This window comes from Pan troglodytes, chromosome 21 (assembly GCF_028858775.2).
Source record: "Pan troglodytes isolate AG18354 chromosome 21, NHGRI_mPanTro3-v2.0_pri, whole genome shotgun sequence".
In the NCBI taxonomy this organism is placed as follows: Eukaryota; Metazoa; Chordata; class Mammalia; order Primates; family Hominidae; genus Pan; species Pan troglodytes.
Genome location: NC_072419.2, coordinates 63,453,439 through 63,480,632, shown reverse-complemented (window position 1 = coordinate 63,480,632; position 27,194 = coordinate 63,453,439). Strand labels below are relative to the sequence as shown.

At 51.8% G+C, this 27,194-nt stretch overlaps 1 protein-coding gene across 2 annotated transcripts in view; it reads left to right on the top strand.

Moving 5' to 3' along the window:
- BMP7 (bone morphogenetic protein 7) overlaps nt 1–21,264 on the top strand; it is a 97,773-nt gene extending 76,509 nt beyond the window's left edge. Inside the window, exons 4-7 of one of the 2 annotated variants that reach the window (XM_001170064.7) lie at nt 6,127–6,324; nt 15,021–15,097; nt 16,718–16,828; nt 18,909–21,264. In XM_001170064.7, the coding sequence (XP_001170064.1) occupies nt 6,127–6,324; nt 15,021–15,097; nt 16,718–16,828; nt 18,909–19,058 (536 nt within the window). In that variant the 3' untranslated portion in view covers nt 19,059–21,264. The remainder of the gene's footprint in view (nt 1–6,126; nt 6,325–15,020; nt 15,098–16,717; nt 16,829–18,908) is intronic. The other variant, XM_054674519.2, reaches the window with a different exon arrangement.
- Nucleotides 21,265–27,194: the final 5,930 nt, after the last annotated feature.

Below are 27,194 nucleotides of genomic sequence, written 5' to 3'. Positions count from 1 at the left end.
ACTCTCTCCAGCCTCACCCCCTCTGGTTCCTCGCTCACTCTCTCTGGCCTCACCTCCTCTGATTCCTGGCTCACTCTCTCCAGCTTCACCCCCTCCGGTTCCTCGCTCACTATCTCCAGCCTCAACCCCTCTGGTTCCTGGCTCACTTCTCCAACCTCACTGGCCTCTTCACTGTGCTGACACACACCGTGTATTTCTCATGAACCTGGCATGTGCCATTTCCTCTGCCAGGAACATTCCCTCCCCAAAGCCTCCCATGGCTCACTCTGCCCTGTACACTGTGCCCCACTGTCATGTCCCTGCCACCCTGTCCTAGGTTCCTCCTAGTCCTTGCCACCATCAGACACAGCACTGTGCACCCCTGAGCTGATCTCCCTCGCCAGTCAGCTCCCAGGGTGGTTGCGTTCTCATTCACTGATGTGCCCCAGCCCCTGGCACACAGTAGGTGCTCAATAAACAGTTGCTGAATGAATTAATCAATGAAAAAACAAGTTAGTTGTTCAAGCCTGGGACACAGAACCTACGTTAGGAGAAGAGGACGAGGCAAAGGATGCTTCTATCTCAGTGTTTCCAGATGGGAAGCTCCTCTGTGGCCACCAGGAAGAAGGTCAGTGTGTGTTTCATCGACGTGGAAATATGTCTGCAATATATTACGTAAAGGGCAGAGTGATATGAAACAGGATTGATGGTGCAGTCCCAATCATGTGGAATGGCACCCTGTCTCTGCGTCACGCGTGTGCGATGGGGCCAGCCTCACAGGTGTGGGTGAACTTAGAAGGGCCCTGTGCTGGGTTTGCTTCTGCTGCCCCCACCTTGAAATGATGAATCACTTTTGAACAAGAGGTCCCACATTTTCATTTTGCACCGGGCCTTGCAAATTGTATAGCCGGTGCTGGCGCCTGGGGATGGATAGGAGGTCGCTGCCCGCAAATGGGCTCTGAGCAAGATGTTCCAGGGCCTACGTTCTTCTCTGTGATTTCCTCTGTTTGCAGTCATCAGGTATTGTTTTCAGAGCCCCCTGTACCCCAAGAAAAAGTCAGATAACTGAGTTCAGAGTATTTCAGTCCAATTTCCTCCAAATGACTATAGTCAGGCATTTGACATTTCAAGGAATAACAGGGACAAAAAGACCTAGCTGTTGGAAGAAGTTGTCCCCTCCCCACCCCTGGGGTGCTGACCTCCAAGCTCATGTGTAGGTCCCACCCCCTTCTGGGGAGCCTTGACCCTAGTTGAGTACTGACTGTAAACCCAGACGGAAGGGAGGCCTTGGGTGTGTTTGCAGCATGAGGGCTTGTGCTTGTCGTGGCAGAGAATGCAGGCTTTGGTTTTGACAGACCAGGGTTCGAATCTTGGCCTTGCCATGGACCAGCTCAAAGGCCTTCCTCACTCAGAGTCTTGTTCCTCCTTTGCAAAGTGAGGTTGCGGCATCTGCCCTGGGGCTGTGTTGAGGATAGGGTGGGCCATGAGCTCCCAGTCTGCTGCTGGTGAGGCAGGCATTTATTGGGTAAACAGCCAGACACTGCGGTAGGCATCCTTACTGTTTATTCATACAAACTGTCCCTCTAAGGCACAGTGAGTGGGTCATTCCCACCCCTGTTTTGCTTTTTATTTTTTTAAAAAATGTGAGATCTAATTTTCCTAACATAAAACTCACCATTTCAAAGAGTGCAATTTGGTGATTTTTTTTTTTTTTTAGTATATTCTCATTGTTGTGCAGCCATCCAATTGTCTGATTCTAGAACATTTCCATCACTCCGAAATATCCCTTAAGAGCCACTCCCTGCTCCCCCAACCCCTAGCTCTAGGCAACCAGTAAGCTACTTTCTGTTTCTGTGGATTTACCTGTTCCGGACATTTCATAGAAATAGGATCATTCAATGTGTGGCTTTTGTATCTGGCTTCTTCCATTTCGTGTAACGAGTTGAAGGTTTGTCCGTGTTGTAGCATGGATCAGAAAATGACTCCTTTTTATGGCAAACAATATTCCACTATATGGATTCACCATATTTTGTTTATCCATTCATTAGTTAACGGACATCGGGTTGTTTCCACTTTTTGGCCATCATAAATAATGCTGCTGCCAACTCTTGTGTACAAGTTTTTCATGTGAACCCGTGTTTTCAGTTCTCGTGGGTACACGCCTAGGAGTGGAATTGTTGGGTCACGTGAAGACTACATATTAAATTTTTTTAGGAATTGCCAGTGTATTTTCTGTATCCCTTTGTTGTTGTTGTTGAAGGTGAATAAGCGTCTGCTGTGGTGTTGTTCAGCCTTTAGGTTAAAAACCTGAACCTTTTTCCAAACTTGGTGACAAAGGGGAAGATTCCATACCTGTCCTCAGAGCACCTGTTCCATGTCAGGTCCCAGATGGCTGGCACCATGCTCCCTGTCCCCAAGTCTCTAGGAAAGGGGCAAGAACAACCCAAAATACCAGTTCAGACTAAGCAATCGAAGGGTTTTTCATCTTAGTGGCTGGGGTGAGAATGCGGGCTTCAGGGCTGGCTTGATCCAGTGACTTAGCAATGTCAGGAGAGACCCGGTCTCTGTTCTGCCTTCTACCAGGGTGGCCTCTTTGGAAACATGGTCACCTGTGGTTGCCAGATGGTGGCTGTTTCTGTGGCTCCATCTATCCCTCCTCCCTCAATCGTGTAGAGAGAGAGAGAGAGAGAGAGGGCAGGCTTCCTTCTGGACACTAGAGTGGGAGGCTTCTTTTCCAGAAACCTCCAGGATACTTCTCCTTCATTTATTGGCCAAAATGGGTCATGTGCTCATCCCCGAACTAATCACTGTAGCCAGAGGATTAGTTGCCTTTTATTAAACCACAGGCCCCACCTCTAAGGCCAGGGTGGAGGCTATGTAAGGCACAACTGCCTTAATGAAAATCCGGTTGGCTATCACGGAAAGGGGGGACAGATGAGTCTCATGGCATCATCCCCATTTTACAGATGAGGAATTCAGGCCCCAGCATACAACTTGCCTCTCTCAGCCCACACAGGCTGGTTAGTGGCAGATGCGGGTTTAAACACCCTTGAGACTCACTTCTTGCCCCTCTGTCCTGACATTTCTCAGCTGAGGCTGTGGCTCCCTGGATGTGGCTGTCCTGACAGCTGCCCAAGGCAAGCCAGACGCCTTCGCTCAGAGGTGCAGAGAGACTTTTTGCAGCGCGTGGATTTAAGGTATCTGGAACAGCATCAGCTTTTCAGGCCAGGCATTTTTATTTTGCCCTAAAAGCCTTCTAGTGGGGGAAACACAGTTCCTAGGGGCTCAGCTTTAATGGTTTCTTTTATAGAACCATTCAAATTATAGATGGGTGAACTCCGGGAAACCCCGCTCAAGAATGCAGGAAAGCCAAACGTTAAAGGGAGTTAAGGTAAAATAGCGGCGGGTGGGGGAAATTTTGTTCTTTTTAACACTAGTTGTTAAAAAACCAAAGTGAACCCCCTGGTGCTGATCTGGTCCTGGGAGGCTGGGTTTCTTGACTTCTGGCCCGTCTGGGGGACTCCAGGTGAAGTTAATTCCAGATGTGAACAGGCCCATCGCTTTTGCTGGCCTCTGACCCCTCCCACTTAACTTGGGGGCACCGTATCTGCAGAGGCTCAGCCTCCCAACTCCCCGTCATCCTCATCTGGGTTCAGATTCTACTTTGTTGCTTCCAAGCCGGGTATCCCTGGGCGGGTTATTCAGCCTCTCTGAGCTTGTGCTGTCATGAGTAAAACAGGCTTTGTTTCCACTGGATGCTTTATTTTTGGCTTTGAAATACTCATCACCCCCAGACATGGTATTACATATATATTTGCCAATGACCTCATCATTGTCAAAGCCAGTGGATAGATAGTGTGTTCTTAGGTCCATCTGCAGAGCAACGGACACGGAGTTTGCTCCCTCTATTTTCCTCCCCTGTTTTCTGGGACCCCATACCCTGTTGGTGTCCCCATTCTTCCTGCCCAAGCGTCTTCCAGATCCTTCCTTACCGGGTACTCCTGCACAGTCTCCGTTGCATTCCCCTGACCTCTCAGTGGAACACAGAGGCCACCTTCACATTGCTTGTCAGGCTGTACACACTTTCCCCAGGCGAGCTCATCCAGTCTTCTGGCTTTAAATGCCATCTCTACGCTGGGGACACCCAAGCTTACATTACTGTCTGGACCACTGCCCTGAGCTAGCATTTACTGAGCACTTAGGGTATGCGAAGCTCTGCCCTGAGCTAGCATTTATTGAGTACTTAGGGTGTGCAAAGCTCTAACCTGAACTAGCATTTATTGAGCACTTAGGGTGTGCAAAACTCTGCCCTGAGCCCCAGCTGTGCATTAAGTGACAGAGGCAGGGCTTTGAACCTGCCTGGGCCCGACTCCCTCCCTCACTAGCCCAGAGCTCATCTCTTCCAATTGATCAATTGATCAAGCCTAGGCCAGACCTCTGCTGCCCACCTGACACCTTCCTTTTGGTGTCAAGTAGGGATTTCATACAATATCTGCTAAACGAAACTGCATTTTGTCTTCCACCCTCTATTTTCCAGCTTATGCTCCATTGCCTCAGTTTCCCTACCTTGGTAAACAGCCCCTCCCTTCTTCCAGGGGCTTGGGCCAAGAGCATGCCAGTCTCATGAGACTCCCCTTTTTCTCACACCTTTTATAATCCCTTCCCAAATTCAGTCCTAAATCTGCCACCTTCCTGGTTTGGAGGCTGTGTTCTTGTTATTCGAGACGTCACCTTTGGGGGAAACTGGATGAAGGGCACTTGGGACCTCCCTGTACATCGTCTTTCAACTTCCTGTGAATCTATAATCATTTCACAACAAAAAGTTAAAACCAAAATAAATTCTAAAGATTTAAAAAATGAACTCTTGAGGATCTGGCCTTTTCTCACCAGCCTCCCTCCCCACTGCTCTGGGTCCAGTCTCACGTCACCTCCCACGTGGACCATTCTGTTGCCTCCACCTGGTCTCCCTGCTTCCAGGTTGACCCCTGCCATCGGCTCTCCAGGGGCAGCCTGAGTGGCCTTATAAAAACCACTGAAAGTCCCACCCCAGTGGTTCTTGCTTCTTGTAGAGCGCCTTGGTGTCCTGACCAGGGCCCTGGATGTGAAGTTCCACTCACTGGGTGGCTTGAAACAATAGGGCTTTATTGTCTCACAGTCTGGAGGCGAGAAGTCTAAAGTCAAGGTGCCACAGGGTTGTCCTCTTACAAAGGCTCTAGGGAGGAATCCCTCCTTGCCTCTTCTGGCTTCAGAGTCTCCTGGCAATCTTTGGCATTTCATGGCCTCTGTCTTCCCCAGGCTGCCTGCATCTGTCTCTTTATGTGGCCTTCTTATGGGGACACTTGTCACTGGATTAAGGCTCATCCTAATCCAGGATGAGCTTATTTTAACTGACGACAGCACATCTGCAAAGACCCTGCTTCCAAATGAGGTCACATCCTGAGGCTCTGTGTGGGTGTGAATTTTAGAGGACATCAGCAACAGAGGACACTGGGCTGAGGCAGGTGCTCGTGTTGCCCATAGGACCCGACCTGACTCGTGCCCCTACTGCCCCTCCCAGTTGTCCCTGCTACTCGCCCCTGCCCCTTGAACACACCCTCCTTGCTCCTGCCTCCGGGCATTCACCTCTGCAGTTCCCTCTGTCTGGAATGCACTCTTCCCAAACATCCATTGGGCCCCCTCACTCACTGTTACCCAGATCTCTGCTCAGATGGCCCCTATAGTCATTAGGGTTGTTTGCAGTTGTTCCCACCTTCCCTGGCACAGAGCAAGATTGCCCCCCAACTCCCTGAAATTAGGCAGATACCACGACCTGCTTTGGCCAATGGAATGTGAGTGGCACTTATGGGGTTCGCTAGCTTGCCACCTTCCGCAGCCCTCAGCCTGGTTCCCCACCCCTTATATTTCCTGCCTGCCTTCCCCACTTGCATGGAAACCCAGAGAACAGGATGTTTTCTTGGCTGCTTTCGCAGTTGTGTTCCGAGTTCTTTAAACAGTACCTGGCCTAGAGTGAGTACTCAATAAATACTTACTGGATGGAGGAATAAGGAGTTCATGAATGAACCGGGAGGCATAGCATCTCTGCAGCCCTGTCCCGCTCGTGGCCCTCCTGTAACTACTCTTCTGTGCACTTGGCTGCTTCCTGTCCAGGGCAGAGCATCAACCCCAAGTTGGCGGGCCTGATTGGGCGGCACGGGCCCCAGAACAAGCAGCCCTTCATGGTGGCTTTCTTCAAGGCCACAGAGGTCCACTTCCGCAGCATCCGGTCCACGGGGAGCAAACAGCGCAGCCAGAACCGCTCCAAGACGCCCAAGAACCAGGAAGCCCTGCGGATGGCCAACGTGGCAGGTATGCTCAGGTGGGAGGGATCACAGACCCACCACAGGAACCCAGCAGGGCCCCGGCGGGACCCGGCAGGGGACTGACTCAAAATCCATTCAGGTGCTCACCAGATGGCTCTGGAACAAATATAGCAGGAAGAAAACCCCCAAATCCACCCCTACACAGGACATCTTAATTCTGTAAAAATAAACTAGCTTAGAAATGCAAGTAGCAAAACATTCGTATAACACAACACCAAGCATGTAGATATTTAAATAAACAGAACCATGGCGGCACTTGCAGCTACACCGAGATGAAGGAAGACCCTGAAACATGGATGGGAAGACCCCTGGGGGGCTTACCCCATGGAAGGAGGGGGAGGAAGAAATGGGGAGGTAGAAGGGTTTGCTGTATCTTTATTTCATAAATGAAAAATATTTTAAATTCATGGCAAACTTTAATACTTGATAAATATTATATATATATACACACACACACTTTTTTTTTTTTTTGAGATGAAGTCTCACTCTGTCACCCAGGCTGCAGTGCAGTGGTGCGATCTCGGCTTACTGCAACTTCTGCCTCTCAGATTCAAGTGATTCTTCAGCCTCAGCCTCCCGAGTAGCTGGGACTACAGGTGTGCACCACTGTGTCCAGCTAATTTTTGTATTTTTAGTAGAGACGGGGTTTCACCATGTCGGTCAGGCTGGTCTCAAACTCCTGACCTCAAGTGATCCACCTGCCTTGGCCTCCCAAAGTGCTGGGATTACAGGCGTGAGCCACTGCACCCGGCCAGGTGGTAGGTTTTTTAAGAATATATGATTTGCGATACTTTTCAGTTTGTTTGAAATGTTTATTTACGATACGTTTTAAAAAAATTAAAGATAATATTTTTATTGCAAGCAAATCAAACATTAACAGTAAATATAAGTAAAGTTAACGCATTGTGCAAGGAGACTTCCAGGAGGTCATGCTCTGCAGGTCCCCTAAAGCAGACAGCTTTTAGCCCATCATGTTGTGTGGTTCTTGAGGCTCTGAGGTAGATGGCCTCCCACTTCACAGAGGGGAAAACTGAGGCTCAAAGAGGGTAAGTCGTTTGTCTAAGGGCACAGTGTAGGTAACTGGCAGCCCTGGGATTGGGTCCCTGGGGTCTGGGTTGTCCCTTGCCCCAGGCCCTCTTCCCTGTTGGGCATTGCCGGGGCCATCTACCTGGCCTGGATGAGCTTCGGTGTCCCCAGCAATCCCATTGGGTGCTTTCTGACAATTCACCAGGCATTTGTGGAGCCCCCACAGGAGCCTGGCTTTGTCCCTGGCACTGGGGCTGTGGCCGGGGTGCAATCCCTTTCCCCATAGGCTGATTGGGAAACCGACACTGACAGCCTCTGGTGGCCTGGGGGTGCTGGGATCCCCAGAAGGTGCATTCTGGTTTTGAGCTTTGGAGGTGGGCTGGCCTGGAGCAGCCCTGCTGGCACCGTGGGCATCTGTGGACAGCCCTCCCACACCCCTTGCCTGGCTCACGTCCCCTGCACATGCAGTGTCAAGTCTGCCAGAAGATGCATCGGGACTCCTCCCAGACTAAAACCAAAGCTTCGAATAATGAACCTCACAACAAACCATTTTCCAGTGGACTGGAGGGGTGACACCCCCCCAGATCTAAGGAGCCCAGTTTGCTCCCCATCCCCAATCCCATCCTGCCGGCCAGGGGAGCTGCTGCCCGGGGGTGCCGTTTCTCTGGCTCTTCAGGAAGCCATTTGCAATGAGCAGGGCAACAGCCTCTCCAAGATGCCAGTGTCTTAATCTCTGGAACCCGTGAATGTGTCACCCTCCAGGGCAAAGGGGAGTTACGGCTGCCCTTGTAATCACAGGTGCTAATCAGCTGGCCTTCCAATACGCGGGCTCTGTGTAGCAGGGTGGTCCCCTCAGTCCTTATAGGAGAGAGCCTTTGTGAGCTGTGGTTGGAGCCATGTGAGCACAGAGCACAGAGGGGTGGAGATGAGCGGGGCCACCAGCCCTGGGATGTGGGTGGCCTGGAGAAGCTGCACAAGGCAAGGAAGGGATCCTCCCCTAGAGCCCCCAGTTGCATTTACCTGCTAAGACTGGTATTGGACTTCAGAGCCACAGAGCTATAATCCGCTTGTATTGTTTTGATAATTTGCTTGGTTAATTTGTTAAAGCAGCGATAGGAAAGAATACATCTTTGTTGGCAAAGTGATTTTCTTTTTCTTTTTTCTTTTTTTTTTTTTTTTTAGAGACAGGGTCTCACATCATTGCCCAGGCTGGCATGCAGTGGTGTGAGCATGGCTTACTGCAGCCTTGACCTCCTGGGCTCGAGCAATCCTCCCGCCTGAGCCTCCCAGGTAGCTGGGACTATAGATGGATGCCACCACACCTGGCTATTTTTTGTAGAGACAGGGCCTCCCTATATTGCCTAGGCTGGTCTCGAGCTCTTGGGCTCAAGCTATCCTTCCACTTTGGCCTCCCAAAGTACTGAGATTACAGGCATGAGCTACTGCCCCCAGCCTCCTCAGAGTGCTTCTCTCATCCTGCTAAGGAGCTGGGACACAACCATCTGGGGGCCGGCTCAGGAGTTGCAGCCTTCTTGGCTCCAGGTTGATCACAAGGCAGAAAAAGGTCTGAGGTGCAAACCTGCCCAGCCACCATGTGGGAAGCTATTGGCTGCTTATCAGCTCCGGGGCCTGCGGTTGGTCCCAGGAAGCACCCAAGGGGAGCAGGGGGCTATTGAGAAAGGTCCTGGCGAGGGGATAGCAGCAGCCCCACCCCCAAATTAACCCTCTAGTGCCAATAGCTTCTTCCTCCTCACCTAGCCTAGCTTGAAATTTATGTTCATTTTACTTTTCAAGGGAGAAGGCAGGTCAGCGGGGTTGGTGGCCTTTTTAAGACAAGGCTTCCTGACCCCTGGCGGGTGTCCTGGGGCCCCCGGATGGACCTCAGTGGGTCTGTGTGGCCCAGAGTGTGTAGGGATTCTGTATATTTTCTTTTCTGACAGTGGATCCATTTTTCCAGGTTTCTCAAAGGGGTCTTTGATCTCCCAAATCAAAAACCAACCAAATTCCTTCATTTGTATTTGAAGCCTCTTTTATGCTGGACTCTTGAAGGCTGGGATTCAATGTCGAACACCCACACAAAGGCTGCCCTTGGGGGTGTTAATTTAGGACAGGAAGGAGGGGGTTGCCATTCACATCCATACATAGTAACAGACCCAGAGTCAGGGTGGTGCCTAGGGAACGCAGCCCATCCCGAGGGCTGCAGACAAGATTTCGTGGCGAGCGAGCTGAGAGCTCTGGGCCCAGTGGGTGCCCACGAGGCCAGGCTGGTCCGGAGAGGATGCTCTGGGCTGTGGGACCTGCAGGGGCAGAGGCCTGTGCTGTGGGGTTTCTTGGCACCTTTGGGGAGTGGGGAGGAGGCTGTGGGGGCTGAAGCAGGGGAGGGGAGTGAGGGTGGGCGGGTCAGGCATTCTCTTGGGAGTCACGTCTTGAGTTTGAACTTCATGCCAAGCATGTTCAGAAGTCTTTGCAGAGATTCAAGCTGTGGTGTGGGGTGCAGGTGATAAGATCATTCTGGCTGCTCTAAGAAAGGTGAGGAACAGGGTGGGTGCCGAGGGGGTGCTCGGAGGCCGGAGACTCCTTAGAGGATGTGACAGATCATCCAGGCAGGAAGTGTAGGCAAACTGCATCCCGGCGGAGACTGCCGTGTCTTGGAGCTCCATCGGGTGCACCTGGGTAATGAGGGGGAGAGGAACTAGGCATCGCGGGCTTAGAATTCACTCTGATTTTCCCCACCGCCTCCTCATCAAAGCCCCACCAAGCCTTCATTTACACAGCCCCCAGGACGGGGCTCTCACTGTTTCCCGTGGCAGAAATTCATTGCTGGGAACCTGCCTCCTTCCCGCGGATGGCTCGTGGCCCTGTTTGAAGCTCTTCTCAAACCTGCCTGGAAGTTAAGAAAAAAATAAAATAAAAATACCAAGGCCTGGGCCCCACCCTAGGCTTAGGCCAGAGTCCTTGAGTGTGAGTGTGAGTGTGTACGCCTGTGTGCCTGCCCCTTTGAATCGCTCGTCCCCCCGGTTTTGGGCTGGAGCCCTGCCGTGGGGCCACACAAGTTGAATCTCTCGGCAGCCCTGTGTGTGCTGGGGCGGGGGCGCATGCTCTGGCACGCTACCCCACGCGGAGCTCGCTTTCCTGCCCGCCAGCCCCCTCCCCCGGGGCTTCACGTGCTCTTCAGATGGTGCGGTTTGGGGTTGAGAAACTGGGTCCCTGCACTTCCTTCTCCCCACCCACGTTTGGACCCAGCTCCCTGGTAAGCAGCCGCCTTTGCCAGATGACCCGTGGAGGCGGGAGCTGAGCCTAAGCACCAGTCCTGACTTGTCTGCGGCCCAAGCAGGGGGTTGAGGAGGTGGATGAATCCCGGTGCTGGCGTCCGGGCTGTCTCCTGCTCACTTTCTGTTGCTTGGGGGCGGGTGGGGCAGGCTTGGACGGACAGGGGAGCTGGGAGTCCCTCCTTCGTTTCCTTTCCTTGTTTTCCTGCTAATAAGTCCTAAGGATACACAGGAGCTCCGGCCACTTTCTGCTGGGACAGCCGTGATCAAAGAGCCCTGGAAGCACAGAGCAGGGTCTGGAGTCCCAGGTGGCAGGGCCAGTGCCCACGCCTCACTCGTACACCACAACTAGCTTCATGAGCTGTGCTCGGCCTTGGTCTGTTTGGCCTTGGGTTTGAACTAAGTTATGCCAAATGTCGTGGCTTTACTTTAAGACAGGGTTGGGGAAAGTAGCACTCAGGACACTCCTTGTCCCTCCTGTGCTCATGACAGACATTGCTAATAGATCATGGCCTCTCCTGTGCTCATGACAGACATTGCTAATAGATCATGGGACTTCCTTCTGACGGAGCCTGAACACAGCTTCAGAATCCTCCTTGACTCAGGACACCAAGGAGTCAGCAATGTCCCTGGCTCGAGCTAGCAGCTTCACCTGACACATCCCTGAGCTGAGGCGATGTTCCTTCTCCTCCGCCCTGCCCTCTGCCTCCCCATAGGGAAGAGGGAGGAGGCTCGTGGAGGGGCATGGCTACCTGTGGCCCTGGGCATTGCCACAGCCATGAAGGCCATCTTAGGTTTCTGCTTGGCGTCGTGTGCTCTAGAGGGCAGGCTATAGAGTCCGGCTGTTTGGGCTCCTCCCTGATGGTTCCTTGACCTTGACCTTCTTGTGTTGAGGACACCCTGGCCCTGGGGAGGTTCCTGCTGCCCCAGAGCTGGTTCTCTCTCTCCCAGCCCTGCTACTCCCCCACGGAAGGTGGGGACCAGGGGCCTCTGGGCTCCCCCTGGCTGCCTCCATCCACTCTGAGCACCCCCTTGCAGCATTGAGCCTTGGGGCTGGTTCCAGCCACGCAGATCTTCCCTCTGCCCACGCTGTCTGCTGACCCAGGCCCCAGCTTCCTCATTCCTTGCCAGGCTCAGTGCCTGCCTCTGATCCTCTATCCGATGCTACTCCAGCGGCCTCAGGCATGGAGGGCGCCTCGTCCCCGCTGCTCAGCATCCTCATCCAGGAATGCCTCGCCCTTGGATGCCTCCCCACCCTCCTATCTCACTTCCTTTTGGTTCTTACCCACATGTCACCTCCTCAGAAGAGCGCCTGCTGGCACCCCCAGCAGCATGCCCGCTCACTCCAGCTTCTCCTGCCTTGTTTTCCTCTGTAGCCCTCATCTCCATGTAAGTCATGTGCACTCACTTATCTATGACCCGCCTCTCGTTCTGGAAAAGCCCCTGAGTGGCAGGGCTTTGCTGTCTTACACCTGGGACTCATCTCATGCCTGCACACCAGGAAGCAGCCCCTAGCAATGGCTGAATGAATGAGTGACTCCACAAGGCATGCAGGCCACGAGGGCAGGGCACCCAGGGGCAAGCGCTCCTGCCCCACAGCCTGGAGCCCACCGGCCCCGCCCCAGTCTTCAGCGAGTTCACTTCACCGAAAGTCTCAAGTGTCTCCTCAGGACCAGGTCTAAACACACATGTGATTCAGTTATAATCAATTAAATGTAATTTCCTTATTGGTGTGCATATCTTTCCACATTGCTTTTCTGAACTACAGATAAATTTTATATCTGTATAAATAGATATATTCAAAAATGGCGTTCTGGGAGGCCAAGGTGGGTGGATCACCTGAGGTCAGGAGTTTGTGACCAGCCTGGCCAACATGGTGAAACCCCGTCTCTACTAAAAATACAAAAATTAGCTGGGCATGGTGATGAGTGCCTATAGTCCCAGCTACTCAGGAGGCTGAGGCAGGAGAATTGCTTGAACCCAGGAGGCAGAGGTTGCAGTGAGCCAAGATTGCACCACTGTGCTCCAGCCTGGGCAAGAGCAAGACTCTGTCTCAAAAAAAAAAAAAAAAAAAAATTGCTGATGAAAATAAAAGCAGCCTGCTTTTCAGTCCCCAGCAGGGAGCATGGTGCTCCTGTCTCAGCCTGAGCCTTAGAGGCCGGTTCCTGACTCCTGTGCTCTCCATGCTGTTCTCTCTCCTGCCTCCTTCCTCCTCAACCCTCTTCTTTCTTCTTTCTGCTTTCCACTCTTGGCTCGCTGCTTCTAGCCCATTTCATTCCAGAATTGTTCTCAGCCATGGGGTAGCTAAGGCACACTGAAGGTTTCCAGGACCAACAGAATGTCCAGTCTGTGTCTGAGGAGGTGTCCTAATTTGCAGTGTGTGGTCCATGGGAGCCTAGCTTACTGCACCACTCCTGTCCCACCCATTTTACAGATGAAGAAAGTAAGGCTCAGGGAAGGGAGTTCAGCGATGTCCTTCTTATCTTACCATTTCTCATTATCCTAGAAGCTATGCAGATAGAATTCTCATGAATCAGAGAAAAGCCAAAAATTGAGTGGTGTTCCACTCTTTGACATATACCCTAATGGCAGGTAGTGGGTGTGGAGGAAAGAGCCATGCATTCAAACAGTTAACAGGTGTGTGTGTGTGAATGGAGAATGTGCGTAGTTTCAAATTTCCCTAACAAGTGGGCTAGAAGAAGAAGAATAAAATATGAAACTGCCATGAACACTCAAGCCTACCCCAGGAGGTATAGGAGCTCTCTTCATTTTGCAAACCAGGAGTCCAAGATCTAGGAGAGCTGGGGTTTGACTCCAGAGCTGGAGCAGTCCCCAGGACCTGGTCTTGACTCACGAGTTAGACTCCACTCAGAGGCTGACTGTGCTCCAGGGTCTACACCTCTAAGGGTGACACCTGGGCTCAAGCAGACTGCCATTTTCTATGTGGGATGAGCCTTCACAGGGCAGCCAGTTGGGATGGGTTGAGGGTTGGCTGTAGATATCAGAAACCCAAGTCAAATGCGCTTCAACCAGTAGAAAATTCACCAGCCCGCAGAGCTGAGGTTGGGTGGACATTAGAGTTGGTTGATCCAGGAGCTCAACAGTGTCCTCTGAGCCCCAGCTCCTTCTGCCCCCATCCCACCATCTTCAGTGCTGCTTCCTCTCAAGGCCACAGCTGTAGTTGGCCAGGGGGGCTTCATTATTTTTTGCTCCTGGGCAGTAGGAGGAAGAGAATGAATGTCTCTCCATGGGTCTTTCTTAGGAACGTGGGAACTTTTTCCAGAAGTCCCTATGTCTTTTAGTTTGTGTTGGGTCACTTGCCCTTCCTGAACCACTTCCTGACTCCTGGACAGGATGTGCACTGATGAGCTTAGCTTTGGGGATCTAATAGTGACTTTACAAAGCCTCTTTGAGGAGGTGACATTGGAACCAAGGCTTGAGCCAGACACAACAAAGATTGCAGGGAGGGGCATTGCAGGTGGAGGAAACGGCACATGCAAGGGCCCTGCGGTGGGAGTGAGCTTGGTGTTTGGTCAATCAGAGCACACCGGGCCCTGTGGGCCACAGGCACAGCCTGGGCCCTGCTCTGAGTATGACAGAGAGCTCCTGGGAAGTTGTAGGTGGAGGAAAGACAGGTCATGACTAGGAAAAAAGCAATCCCTCTGTTGTGGGGTGGAAGGAAGGTTGCAATGTGTGTGAGAGAGAGACAAGACAGACAGACAGACACTTCTGCAATGTTTACAAGTGCTCAGGCCCTGACCCGAATGCTTCCAAATTTACGTAGTTCTGGAAAACCCCCGTGTATCATTTTCACTACTCAAAGAAACCTCGGGAGTGTTTTCTTCTGAAAGGTCATCAGGTTTTGACTCTCTGCTGTCTCATTTCTTCTTGCTGGTGGTGGTGATGGTTGCTTGTCCCAGGCCCTGTCCCGCATCCTCTTGCCCCTGCAGAGGGATGAGTGTGTTGGGGCCTCACAAGTTGAGGTTGTTCATAAGCAGATCTCTTTGAGCAGGGCCCCTGCAGTGGCCTTGTGAGAGGTGGATGGGGTTTGATTCCCTTATGGAATCCAGGCAGATGTCAGCATTTAAATGACACACGTGTATAAAAGAAACCAGTGTCCGCAGAAGGTTCCAGAAAGTATTATGGGATAAGACTGCATGAGAGAGGAATGGGGCATTGGCACCTCCCTTAGTAGGGCCTTTGCTGGGGGTAGAAATGAGTTTTAAGGCAGTTAGACCCTCGAACTGGCTTTTGAATCGGGAAATTTACCCCCCAGCCGTCTGTGCTTCATTGCTGTTCACATCACTGCCTAAGATGGAGGGAACTTTGATGTGTGTGTTTCTTTCTCCTCACTGGGCTCTGCTTCTTCACTTCCTTGTCAATGCAGAGAACAGCAGCAGCGACCAGAGGCAGGCCTGTAAGAAGCACGAGCTGTATGTCAGCTTCCGAGACCTGGGCTGGCAGGTAAGGGGCTGGCTGGGTCTGTCTTGGGCGTGGGCCCTCTGGCGTGGGCTCCCACAAGGCAGCGGGTCTGTGCTCGGTCTTGTTTCTCATCTCTGCCAGTTAAGACTCCAGTATCAAGTGGCCTCGCTAGGGAAGGGGACTTGGGCTAAGGATACAGGGAGGCCTCATGAAATCCGAGAGCAGAAATGTGGTTGAGACTTGAACTCGAACCAGGAACCCAAACACTTTGGACTCTGAACCCCATTCTCTGCATGCACCTCATTCCCATCCCTTGGCTGGCTGCTTCTCAAGATGATGCCGGGCCGTGTGTTTGAAGGTAGATACCTGGGGAGCCATCTCCCCCTCTGCCCTCTGTCTTCACTTACCCCATTCCCATTCCCACGGGAGGGACGGATCTGCCCAGCTTGGTTCAGGCGCTTGTTCCTGAACCAGTCAACTGTTTCAGGGGTGGGGTCATGTTACTGGCACATGGCTGCCCCCTCTGGAGCCATTTGCATGGAGTGAGGCAAAAGGCAGGGGATGAATCCTAGGAGAGGAGTGAGGGTCATGTGATCCACCTGCCGTGAGCTCTGGTGTGATTCTCATTCAGCAGTCGTGCAGCATCTGCAGCATTCTGGGCCCTGTTCTAGGTACTGGATTGGAGATGCAGCGATGAACACTGCAATGTGTCTGCCCTGTGGGGCTCAAATATCCCTGGAGAGGGTATTGTCATGAGGTCATCAGGGCAACTGGTGGTATTCTACCCTCAGGGAGCTTGTAGTTCAGTGGGAGAGTCCAGAATCTTCCCTGGGGATTATGCCCAGACACACTCAGGGCGTACATGCACACAGCCAGCTCTGAGCCCTCCTGTGAGCCTGCCCTCAGGACTGATGACCACATCCACCTGCTGCTGGGACAGAACCCAAACTCCAGGGGCCTCTGCTGGAAGATTCCATGTGCTTAAGCATCACTGAGGAGTATATTGATTATTGGGCAACATTTCTGTGCCACCCAGACCCTAGAGGCAAGGATGGCACATGGATCCCTTATTGACCAGTGCACCTGGAGCCAGCATGGGTGATGCCATTATGAGTTATTAGCCTCTCTGGCAGGTGGGCAAACCAAGGCATGGAGGTTTTTTTAAGGTGAACTGCCAGTGTGTGACCACCTAGTGAGGGTAGAGCTGATGATTGCCTCACACTGGAGGCTCCTTCCTGTGCCGTGTTCTGTCTAGAAGACACAGCCATGGATGTCCATTTTAGGATCAGCCAAGCCCCGTGGGGCTTTCCTTCATTTTTATTTTATGTTTTTTTAGAAATGGGGTCTTGCTCTGTCACCCAGGCTGGGGTGCAGTGGTGTGATCATAGCTCACTGCAGCTTTGAGCCGTCTTCCCACTCAGTCTACTAAGCTTGGACTATAGGCCAAGACTATAGAGTGGTCCTTCTTTCCATTCTTTTGGGACCATGAGAGGCCACCCATGTTTCCTGCCCCTGCTGGGCCCCCTGCTGCTCAGAAGGCATGGTCTGAGGCTTCCACCTTGGGTCGTGAGCCTGGCGTGGTGGTTTCTGGCCAGCATGGGGGTTGGGATGCTGTGGCTCAGGCCTTCTGCATGGTTTCCCACACTCTCTTCTCCTCCTCAGGACTGGATCATCGCGCCCGAAGGCTACGCCGCCTACTACTGTGAGGGGGAGTGTGCCTTCCCTCTGAACTCCTACATGAACGCCACCAACCACGCCATCGTGCAGACGCTGGTGGGTGTCACGCCATCTTGGGGTGTGGTCACCTGGGCCGGGCAGGCTGCGAGGCCACCAGATCCTGCTGCCTCCAAGCTGGGGCCTGAGTAGATGTCAGCCCATTGCCATGTCATGACTTCTGGGGGCCCCTTGCGCCATTAAAAAAAAATCAAAAGTTGTACATTATGACTGGTTTGGTATAAAGAGGAGTATAATCTTCGACCCTGGAGTTCATTTATTTCTCCTAATTTTTAAAGTAACTAAAAGTTGTATGGGCTCCTTTGAGGATGCTTGTAGTATTGTGGGTGGTGGTTACGGTGCCTAAGAGCACTGGGCCCTGCTTCATTTTCTAGTAGAGGAAACAGGTAAACAGATGAGAAATTTCAGTGAGGGGCAGAGTGATCAGAAGCTGGCCAGCAGGATAATGGGATGGAGAGATGAGTGGGGACCCATGGGGCCATTTCAAGTTAAATTTCAGTGGGGTCACCAGGAAGATTCCATGTGATAATGAGATTAACCCGCCCAGCACGTGGCGACACTCAGTAGGTGTTATTCCTGCTCTGCCAACAGCAACCATAGTGATAAGAGCTACAGGGATTTTGTTCTTTTGCTTAGAATCCAAGGTTCAAGGACCTTGGTTATGTAGCTCCCTGTCATGAACATCATCTGAACCTTTCCTGCCTACTGATCATCCACCCTGCCTTGAATGCTTCTAGTGACAGAGAGCTCACTACCAGGACTACTCCCTCCTTTCATTTAGTAATCTGCCTCCTTCTTTTCTTGTCCCTGTCCTGTGTGTTAAGTCCTGGAGAAAAATCTCATCTATCCCTTTCATTTGATTCTGCTCTTTGAGGGCAGGGGTTTTTGTTTCTTTGTTTGTTTTTTTAAGCGTTGGTTTTCCAAAGCCCTTGCTGCCCTCCTCAATTGTAAACTCCAAAGCCCTACTTGGGATTGAAGGTCCTTAGGCTGGAAACAGAAGAGTCCTCCCCAACGTGTTCCCTGGCCTGGATGTGCTGTGCTGTGCCAGTATCCCCTGGAAGGTGCCAGGCATGTCTCCCCGGCTGCCAGGGGACACATCTCTATCCTTCTCCAACCCCTGCCTTCATGGCCCATGGAACAGGAGTGCCGTCGCCCTGTGTGCACCTACTTCCATCAGTATTTCACCAGAGATCTGCGGGATCAAAGTGAATTCTCCAGGGATTGTGAAATGATGCGATTGTGGTCATGTTTAAAAGGGGGCAACTGTCTTCTAGAGAGTCCTGATGAAATGCTTCCAGAGGAAATGAGCTGATGGCGGGAATTTGCTTTAAAATCATTCAAGGTGGAGCAGGTGGGGAAGGGTATGGATGTGTAAGAGTTTGAAATTGTCCATCATAAAATGTGTAAAAAGCATGCTGGCCTATGTCAGCAGTCACAGCCTGGAGGCTGTGAACAGAGTGCCAGTCACTGATGCTCTTGCCTGGCACCTACAGTTGCTGGAAACCCAGAAGTTTCACGTTGAAAACAACAGGACAGTGGAATCTCTGGCCTGTCTTGAACACGTGGCAGATCTGCTAACACTGATCTTGGTTGGCTGCCGTCAGCTTAGGTTGAGTGGCGGCCTCTTCCCTTAGTTTGCCTTAGTCCCCTCTATTCCCTATTGTCTTAGCTCGGTCTATTTTGCTTATCAGTGGCACTCACAGGCATTTGGGTCTGTGTGTCCCTGTCCCACATCCTCTGTAAGGTGCAGAGAAGTCCATGAGCAAGATGGAGCACTTCTAGTGGTTCCAAGTCAGGGACACTATTCAGCAATCTACAGTGCACAGGGCAGTTCCCCAACAGAGAATTACCTGGTCCTGAATGTTGGATCTGGCCCCTTCCTTCCCCACTGTATAGTGTGAAAACCTCTATGCTTTGGTTCCCTTGTCTGCAAAACAGGGATAATCCCAGAACTGAGTTGTCCATGTAAAGTGCTTAGAACAGGGAGTGCTTGGCTTGGGGAGTGTCACCTGCAGTCATTCATTATGCCCAGACAGGATGTTTCTTTATAGAAACGTGGAGGCCAGTTAGAACGACTCACCGCTTCTCACCACTGCCCATGTTTTGGTGTGTGTTTCAGGTCCACTTCATCAACCCGGAAACGGTGCCCAAGCCCTGCTGTGCGCCCACGCAGCTCAATGCCATCTCCGTCCTCTACTTCGATGACAGCTCCAACGTCATCCTGAAGAAATACAGAAACATGGTGGTCCGGGCCTGTGGCTGCCACTAGCTCCTCCGAGAATTCACACCCTTTGGGGCCAAGTTTTTCTGGATCCTCCATTGCTCGCCTTGGCCAGGAACCAGCAGACCAACTGCCTTTTGTGAGACCTTCCCCTCCCTATCCCCAACTTTAAAGGTGTAAGAGTATTAGGAAACATGAGCAGCATATGGCTTTTGATCAGTTTTTCAGTGGCAGCATCCAATGAACAAGATCCTACAAGCTGTGCAGGCAAAACCTAGCAGGAAAAAAAAACACGCATAAAGAAAAATGGCCGGGCCAGGTCATTGGCTGGGAAGTCTCAGCCATGCACGGACTCGTTTCCAGAGGTAATTATGAGCGCCCGCCAGCCAGGCCACCCAGCCGTGGGAGGAAGGGGGCGTGGCAAGGGGTGGGCACATTGGTGTCTGTGCGAAAGGAAAATTGACCCGGAAGTTCCTGTAATAAATGTCACAATAAAACGAATGAATGAAAATGGTTAGGACGTTACAGATATATTTTCCTAAACAATTTATCCCCATTTCTCGGTTTATCCTGACGCGTAAACAGAAGCTGTGTCAAGTGGAGGGCGGGGAGGTCCCTCTCCATTCCCTACAGTTTTCATTCTGAGGCTTGCAGAGGCCCAGTGTTTACCGAGGTTTGCCCAAATCCAAGATCTAGTGGGAGGGGAAAGAGCAAATGTCTGCTCCGAGGAGGGCGGTGTGTTGATCTTTGGAGGAAAAATATGTTCTGTTGTTCAGCTGGATTTGCAGTGGCAGAAATGAAACTAGGTGTGTGAAATACCCGTAGACATTTGGGATTGGCTTTTCACCTCGCCCCAGTGGTAGTAAATCCATGTGAAATTGCAGAGGGGACAAGGACAGCAAGTAGGATGGAACTTGCAACTCAACCCTGTTGTTAAGAAGCACCAATGGGCCAGGCACAGTAGCTCCCACCTGTAATCCCAGCACTTCGGGAGGCTGAGGTGGGCAGATCATTTGAGGTCAGGAGTTCGAGACCAGCCTGGCCAACATGGTGAAACCCCATCTCTACTAAAAATACAAAAATTAGCCGGGCATGGTGGCACGCACCTGTAATCCCAGCTACTCTGGAGGCTGAGGCAGGAGAATTGCTTGAACCCGGGAGGTGGAGGTTGCAGTGAGCCAAGATTGTCCCACTGCACTCCAGCTTGGGTGACAAAACAAGACTCCATCTCAAAAGAAAAAAAAAAACAGCACCAATGAAGCCTAGTTCTCCACGGGATTGTGGTGAGCAGGAGCACTGCACATCCCCCCAGTGGACCCTCTGGTCTTTGTCTGCAGTGGCATTCCAAGGCTGGGCCCTGGCAAGGGCACCCGTGGCTGTCTCTTCATTTGCAGACCCTGATCAGAAGTCTCTGCAAACAAATTTGCTCCTTGAATTAAGGGGGAGATGGCATAATAGGAGGTCTGATGGGTGCAGGATGTGCTGGACTTACATTGCAAATAGAAGCCTTGTTGAGGGTGACATCCTAACCAAGTGTCCCGATTTGGAGGTGGCATTTCTGACGTGGCTCTTGGTGTAAGCCTGCCTTGCCTTGGCTGGTGAGTCCCATAAATAGTATGCACCCAGCCTCCGGCCACAAACACAAGGCCTCGGGGAGGGCTAGACTGTCTGCAAACGTTTTCTGCATCTGTAAAGAAAACAAGGTGATCCAAAACTGTGGCCATGTGGAACCCGGTCTTGTGGGGGACTGTTTCTCCATCTTGACTCAGACAGTTCCTGGAAACACCAGGGCTCTGTTTTTATTTTCTTTGATGTTTTTCTTCTTTAGTAGCTTGGGCTGCAGCCTCCACTCTCTAGTCACTGGGGAGGAGTATTTTTTGTTATGTTTGGTTTCATTTGCTGGCAGAGCTGGGGCTTTTTGTGTGATCCCTCTTGGTGTGAGTTTTCTGACCCAACCAGCCTCTGGTTAGCATCATTTGTACATTTAAACCTGTAAATAGTTGTTACAAAGCAAAGAGATTATTTATTTCCATCCAAAGCTCTTTTGAACACCCCCCCCCCTTTAATCCCTCGTTCAGGACGATGAGCTTGCTTTCCTTCAACCTGTTTGTTTTCTTATTTAAGACTATTTATTAATGGTTGGACCAATGTACTCACGGCTGTTGCGTCGAGCAGTCCTTAGTGAAAATTCTGTATAAATAGACAAAATAAAAAGGGTTTGACTTTGCAATAAAAGGAGACGTTTGGTTCTGGCTCTTTGGCCTGTGTCTGTCTGTGTGTGTTGTGTTTTTCTCTCAGTTCTTGGACACTGAAGTTCTCTCACACTGCTAAGAGCTCCCTGCCTTCGCCTCCACCGTGAACGCTCTGTTTAGCATCCAGGCCTTGGGGGGAAGTGGCCGCTCGTCAATATTTGGTGCAGCTGTGTGGGGCTCTGGGCAGGAGAGATGGAACCAAGCAACACATGTGAATTTGGTAGGCTCGACTACAAAGGTCCTTGATTGAATTACAGTGCAGCTGTCAGCAGCTGTTTCAAAGAGGCAGGGGGTAAATTAGCTGTGTTTACTGCTAACATAGTTGAAAGATTTAGTCATCCCAATAAAATAGAGGCACCACAGAGAGAAAAAGGGCAGGAGGTGCACGCCCAAAACTTTAAAGCGGTGCCGGTCCCAGAGCTGACACTGTCCAGTGCAAATGATTGGGGCAGTTGGGGCAGCTGCTGGAGCGCGACTGTGGACGTGGATGGCCCCCAGCAGGCCTGGCGAAGGCGGCCAGGGCCCAGTGTCTCGCCGAGCATGGAGCAGCACTCGGCTGTGTAGCGTGGAGCAGCAGTTTGGACGCCTTTCCTCTTTGAAGTGCACACTCAGGTCACCTGATGGCTGTTGTTGGAATCCCAGCCTGATACTTGGACAGGCCGCCCATTCTTCCCCTATTGCCTGGAATAAAGCGGCTGCTCCTAACAAGTCCCAGTCCTTGTGATTTCCAGACCCTCCCGCCATTGTCCGGACAAGCAGTTTAGCGTTTGTTCCATTTTCCAGGCTGAAGGCCAGAGCCACACACTGGAGGTCTAGATGTGGCCTGCACACGAGTCTTATTCCCCCGGCATGGTGGTGTTTATCCATGTCTTAAAATGTGGATTCATTGCCAACATGTTTTTGAATATCAGAAGATGAGGGTGAAGAAAAACTCCCCAAGTCTGGCTTCTCTTGAGAATCGGCAGGCCTGGCCACTCTGGGCCCCACACACACAGCTGCTCTGGGTGGCTGCAGAGGGACAGCTGGTGCCCAGTCTCCACTGCTCCCTATTGCCTCTCTTACAAAAGGGTGAATGTCAGTTGCTGTTTTTAAAATTGTAGATGCGTATTTATGTGCATCCATGTCCCTAATGTCCCTATTAAGAGCAGGATAGTAGAGGCTAGCCTGGGAGAGCCGGGCACTTTGGAAAGGACAAACATTCTTTCGTTACCGCTGTCCCACTTTCCCCTTTGGCCCTCTGGGCAGGCCCTACAGGCATGTGCGTCTGTGGCTATAGCACTACAAATGGCCTCACCTTTCCTCTTCATCTTCCCCCCTCCTGGTTTACCACCTCTCTTGCTCATTTTCCCCCTGGAGCGTTTTCTCGTTGCCTCTCCTCTCAGTCCCGCTCACTGTCAGGCACAGAGAGGTGAAGGAATTTACTCAAAGTCCCCCAGCTAATAGTTACTGGAACTGAAATTTAAACCTCAAAACCTGGGCTCAACCCCAGGCTTTCCTGAGCTGGAATCTCCCAGGGCTGCTGGAGAAACATGGGGATTCCTGGCCTGCAGCTCCGAGCCTGCCAGTGTCCGTCCGCCATCCTGTGTGTTGGGCCCTGACGACTGAGTTCCTGGACCATTGCTCAGGGCTCGGTCTCCCTCCTGCTTCCAAACTGCCTGAGGGCCTTCCTCTGTGCGCACCAACGCTGAGTGTTAGCTTCTCTGGTGGGTGGGGCCGATGGCCAGCCTGCTGTACCGTGGACGCTGCACACGGGTAGTCCTTTCCCTCTGTCTTCTCCTCCATCGCCTGGTGACAATAGTGTGTGGACCGTGCTGGGGGGCTGGGAGGGTTAGCAGTGGTCACCGGGGCCATCTACAGAGTGGATTCTCACAGGCATGTTTTGAGTCCTGCCCTCTGTTCAGATCTTTTGGAGACAGTGAGCATGTGAGTTTCCTGGGGCTGCCATAAGAAATCACTACAAACTGCTGGCTTAAAACAGCACAGATTCATTCCTGTGGCTCTGGAGGGCAGACGTCCAAAATCCAGGTGTCAGCGGGGCTGTGCTTCCTCTGGAGGCTCTCGGGGAGGACCCTTCCCAGCCTCTTCCAGCCTCTAGTGGCTCCAGGTGTTCCTGGGCCCGTGGCTGCATCATCCCAATCTCTGCCTCTGTCTACCCATGGCCTTCTCCATCGCTCCACTGTGTGCCTTTTTTTTTTTTTTTGAGACGGAGTCTCGCTCTGTTGCCCAGGCTGGAGTGCAGTGGTGCGATCTCGGCTCACTGCCAGCTCCGCCTCCCGGGTTCACGCCATTCTCCTGCCTCAGCCTCCCGAGTAGCTGGGGACTACAGGCTCCCGCCATGACGCCCGGCTAATTTTTTGTATTTTTAGTAGAAACGGGGTTTCACTGTGTTAGCCAGGATGGTCTCAATCTCCTGACCTTGTGACCCACTCGCCTCGGCCTCCCAAAGTGCTGGGATTACAGGCATGGGCCACCGCGCCCGGCCCTGTGTGGCTTTGATAAGGACACCTGTCATTGGATTTAGGGTCCACCCAGATAACACAGGATGACCACCTCCTCTAGATACTTTATAATATCTGTGAAGATCTAGATACTTAATATCTGTGAAGACCCTCTCTCCAAGTAAGGGCACATTCACAGGTTGCAGGGATTCAGACATGGGCATATCTTTTTTGAGGCCACCATTCAATCCACCACAAGACCCTCTCCCTTTCCCACCACAGGGTTCTCAGGCCTCACAGAGCTTCTCCATCCAGCCTCAGTTGGTCCTCACTGTTCCTGGTTGGTGCCGCTGCTGCCGCCCATGCTGGGCAGAGTGAACTCTGGAGCTCCTACGGCTGGAACTCAACCTCAGCTTCCCACCAGCTCCAACCCTTCTCACGTGCACTGCTGGGGGCACTCTCTGCGAGGGGGCTGGCAGCTGGACGGGGCTCCAGGCCAGAGTCCCCCATCCAGGAGCAGGTGGCCCTAAATAAGGATGACCACGGTGGCTTGGGGCAGCCAAAGTGCGATGCGATGCCCTTTCTAGGAGCAGGGTGGGCTCTGGGGACAGCACGAGCTTCCTCTTTGGCCGGAAGTGTTCGTTCTTCATCTGCTCACTCACTAATTCATCGTGTGTCCACCGTACACCAGGCACCATGGCGGGCAGTGGGTACAGGTAACAGAACAGATGTCTGCGCTCACGGGAGTGGGTCCCGATCAGGGGATACAGCAAACAAACAGGACCCAGCCCCATGCCAGCATGGCTGTGGCCCCTCCTCCATCCAGAAATAAGACAAATTGTTGTTTTTGACTGTGTTGGCATCAAGGTGAATATCATCCAGGAATAGTTACATTCATTTGTTCTGACTTTGAAAGACATTAAAATATGTTTGTGGCCCCGAAAGTCCCATGGGCCTAGTCACTGTGCCTACCGTGTTTAGTGGAGAAGCCAGACCTGATCGAGCCATTTAATGCCAAGGAATGACGTGTGTCGGGAAGCCACAGCATGTAGGGGGACGGGGAGGACAGGGTGGTCAGGGACAGACCCTGAGGAAGGCCCTTTCAGCTGAGACCTGAATGCAGGCCACGTGGGCTGACAGGGATGGAGGTACTGCAGGGAAGAAGTCTTCCACCTGAGGGAGGAGTGTGTGCAAAGGCCCTGGGGTGGCAGGCGGGAGGAACAGCGAGAAGGCCACGTGGCTGCGGCACAGGGAGGCAGGCAGGACGTTAGCAGAGAAGGAGCAGGCTGGTTGTGCATGGCATTGAGGACCACAGAGGGACCCTGGGCTTCATCCAAAGTGCACTGGGGGCCATTGGAAATGCAGAGACCAGGGGAAGCCACGGTGGGGAGGGTTAAGGGTACCTGGAGGAAGCAGGGTTCCAGTCCCACCTTGCACCAATCAAGCTGCTGCCCCTTCCTCCTCCTCATCCCGGGAGGTTGCTCTGTAGAGACTGGCCGTGGGATGGGCGCACAAGCCCACTCTGTCTGGTGTTTAGAGCGGGAAGTGGCACCCAGTCAAGGTCGCATGTGGAGGTGGCTGAGAGGACAAACACTCACTTCCCCTGGGGAAGACATCTGCTGCCTTCTTATTTATCTGGGACAAAGGAGAATTCTCATGCCACCAGGCAAGAGGCAGCATGTGCTGGGCAGAGGGGCCAGGGTTGGCTCCAGCTCAGAGCCCAACCCAGTTACTTAGTCAGCTGTGAGACCTCCATCTGGGCAACTTATCACCTTCTCTGTGCCTCAGTTCCTTCATCTGTGACATGGGTATGGTGCCTACCTATATTTAGGATATTTAAGAGCAGCTGCATATAACAGAAAAACCCCAAATAATAGTGGCTTAAAGAAGATAAAAGTTTTTCTCTCATCTGAAAGAAGTCTGAAGGGCAGCCATCCAAAGACAGGGTGGTAGTTGTCTTACTCTGCCCCTAAGGATCTAGGCTTCTGATTTTCTGCTCTGCCATCTTAATTCATGGCTTCATCCTCACAACCAACCTCATGGTCCAAGATGGCTGCTGGAGCACCAGTCAGATCTGTTGTATTAGTCTGCTCTCATGCTGCTGATAAAGACATACCCGAGCCTGGGAAATTTACAAAAGAAAGAGATTTAAGGGACTTTCAGCTCCACATGGCTGGGAAGGCCTCAAAATCATGGCAGGAGGCAAGGAGGAGCAAGTTACATCTTACATGAATGGCAGCAGAGAGAGCTTGTGCAGGGAAACTCCCGTTTTTAAAACCACTGGATCTCATGAGACTCATTCACTATCACAAGAACAGTGCAGGAAAGACCCACTCCCGTAATTCAATCACCTCCCACCGAGTTCCTCCCACGACATGTGGGAATTGTGGGAGTTACAACTGAAGATGAGATTTGGGTGGGGACACAGCCAGACCATATCATCTGTGTTCTAGGTTTGTGTGCTTTCTTTAAGCAGCCAACCCAAAGATCAGACGCAAAAGGTCCACTTACCTCTCATTTAGCACAAATGCAGTCACACTTAGCTACAAGGGAGACTGGGAACTATAGGTTTTTATTCTGGGTGACACTAGGCACAGCCAAAAATCAGAAGTCCAAGTCCTATTACCAGCAGAATTTTAAAGACTCTGGTAATTGGCAATTACCTATCTGTATTAGTTTCCTATGATTGTAACAGTTATGATGGACTTAAGTGGTTTAAAACATCACCCATTTATTCTCAAAATTTCCATGGGTCAGGAGCGCAGGTATGGCCTCGCTGGGTTGTCTGCTTAGGATCCCACAAAAGCTAAATGCAGGATGTCAGCTCTGTGTTCTTATCTGCAGCTCAGGGTCTTTGTCCAAGCTCATTCAGGTTTTGGCCAAACTCAGTCTCTCGGAATTGTAGGACTGAGACCCCCATCTTCATGCTGGCTGTCAGCCAAGTCACTTCCAGCTCCTGAGGCTCCTCTCAGGTCCTTTCCATGTGGCCCTCTTGCAACTTGGCAGCAAATCCTTCAAAGCCAGTGGGAGAATATCTCTTACTTCTTGCAAGGGCTCACCTGATGAGTCCTTCAAAAGCTAGTGGGACAATATCTCTTACTTCTTGTAAGGGCTCACCTGATGAGGTCAGACCCACCCAGGATCATCTCCTATTGCTTAACTCCAAGTCAATTGATTAGGGACCTTAATTACATGGGCAGAATCCCTTCACTTTGGGGAGCAATGCCCACCATATTCATTCAAGGGGTGGAGATTATACAGAGGGCAGAAATCTTTGAGGCCCTCTTAGAATTCTGCTTCCCACAGTACCTAAGCTACACCACACACTGCAGGTTGCACTAAGAATAAAGTATCTGGTACAGAGGAGGTGCAAAATAAAACAACAGGGACTGCAGTGGAATCCAGGGGCCTCCCACTAAGAATCCCCCCACCCCATCTGATGATTTCAACAATTTGAGGCCTGAGTTTTATGTGCTTGGCATTATCTGTAGGCC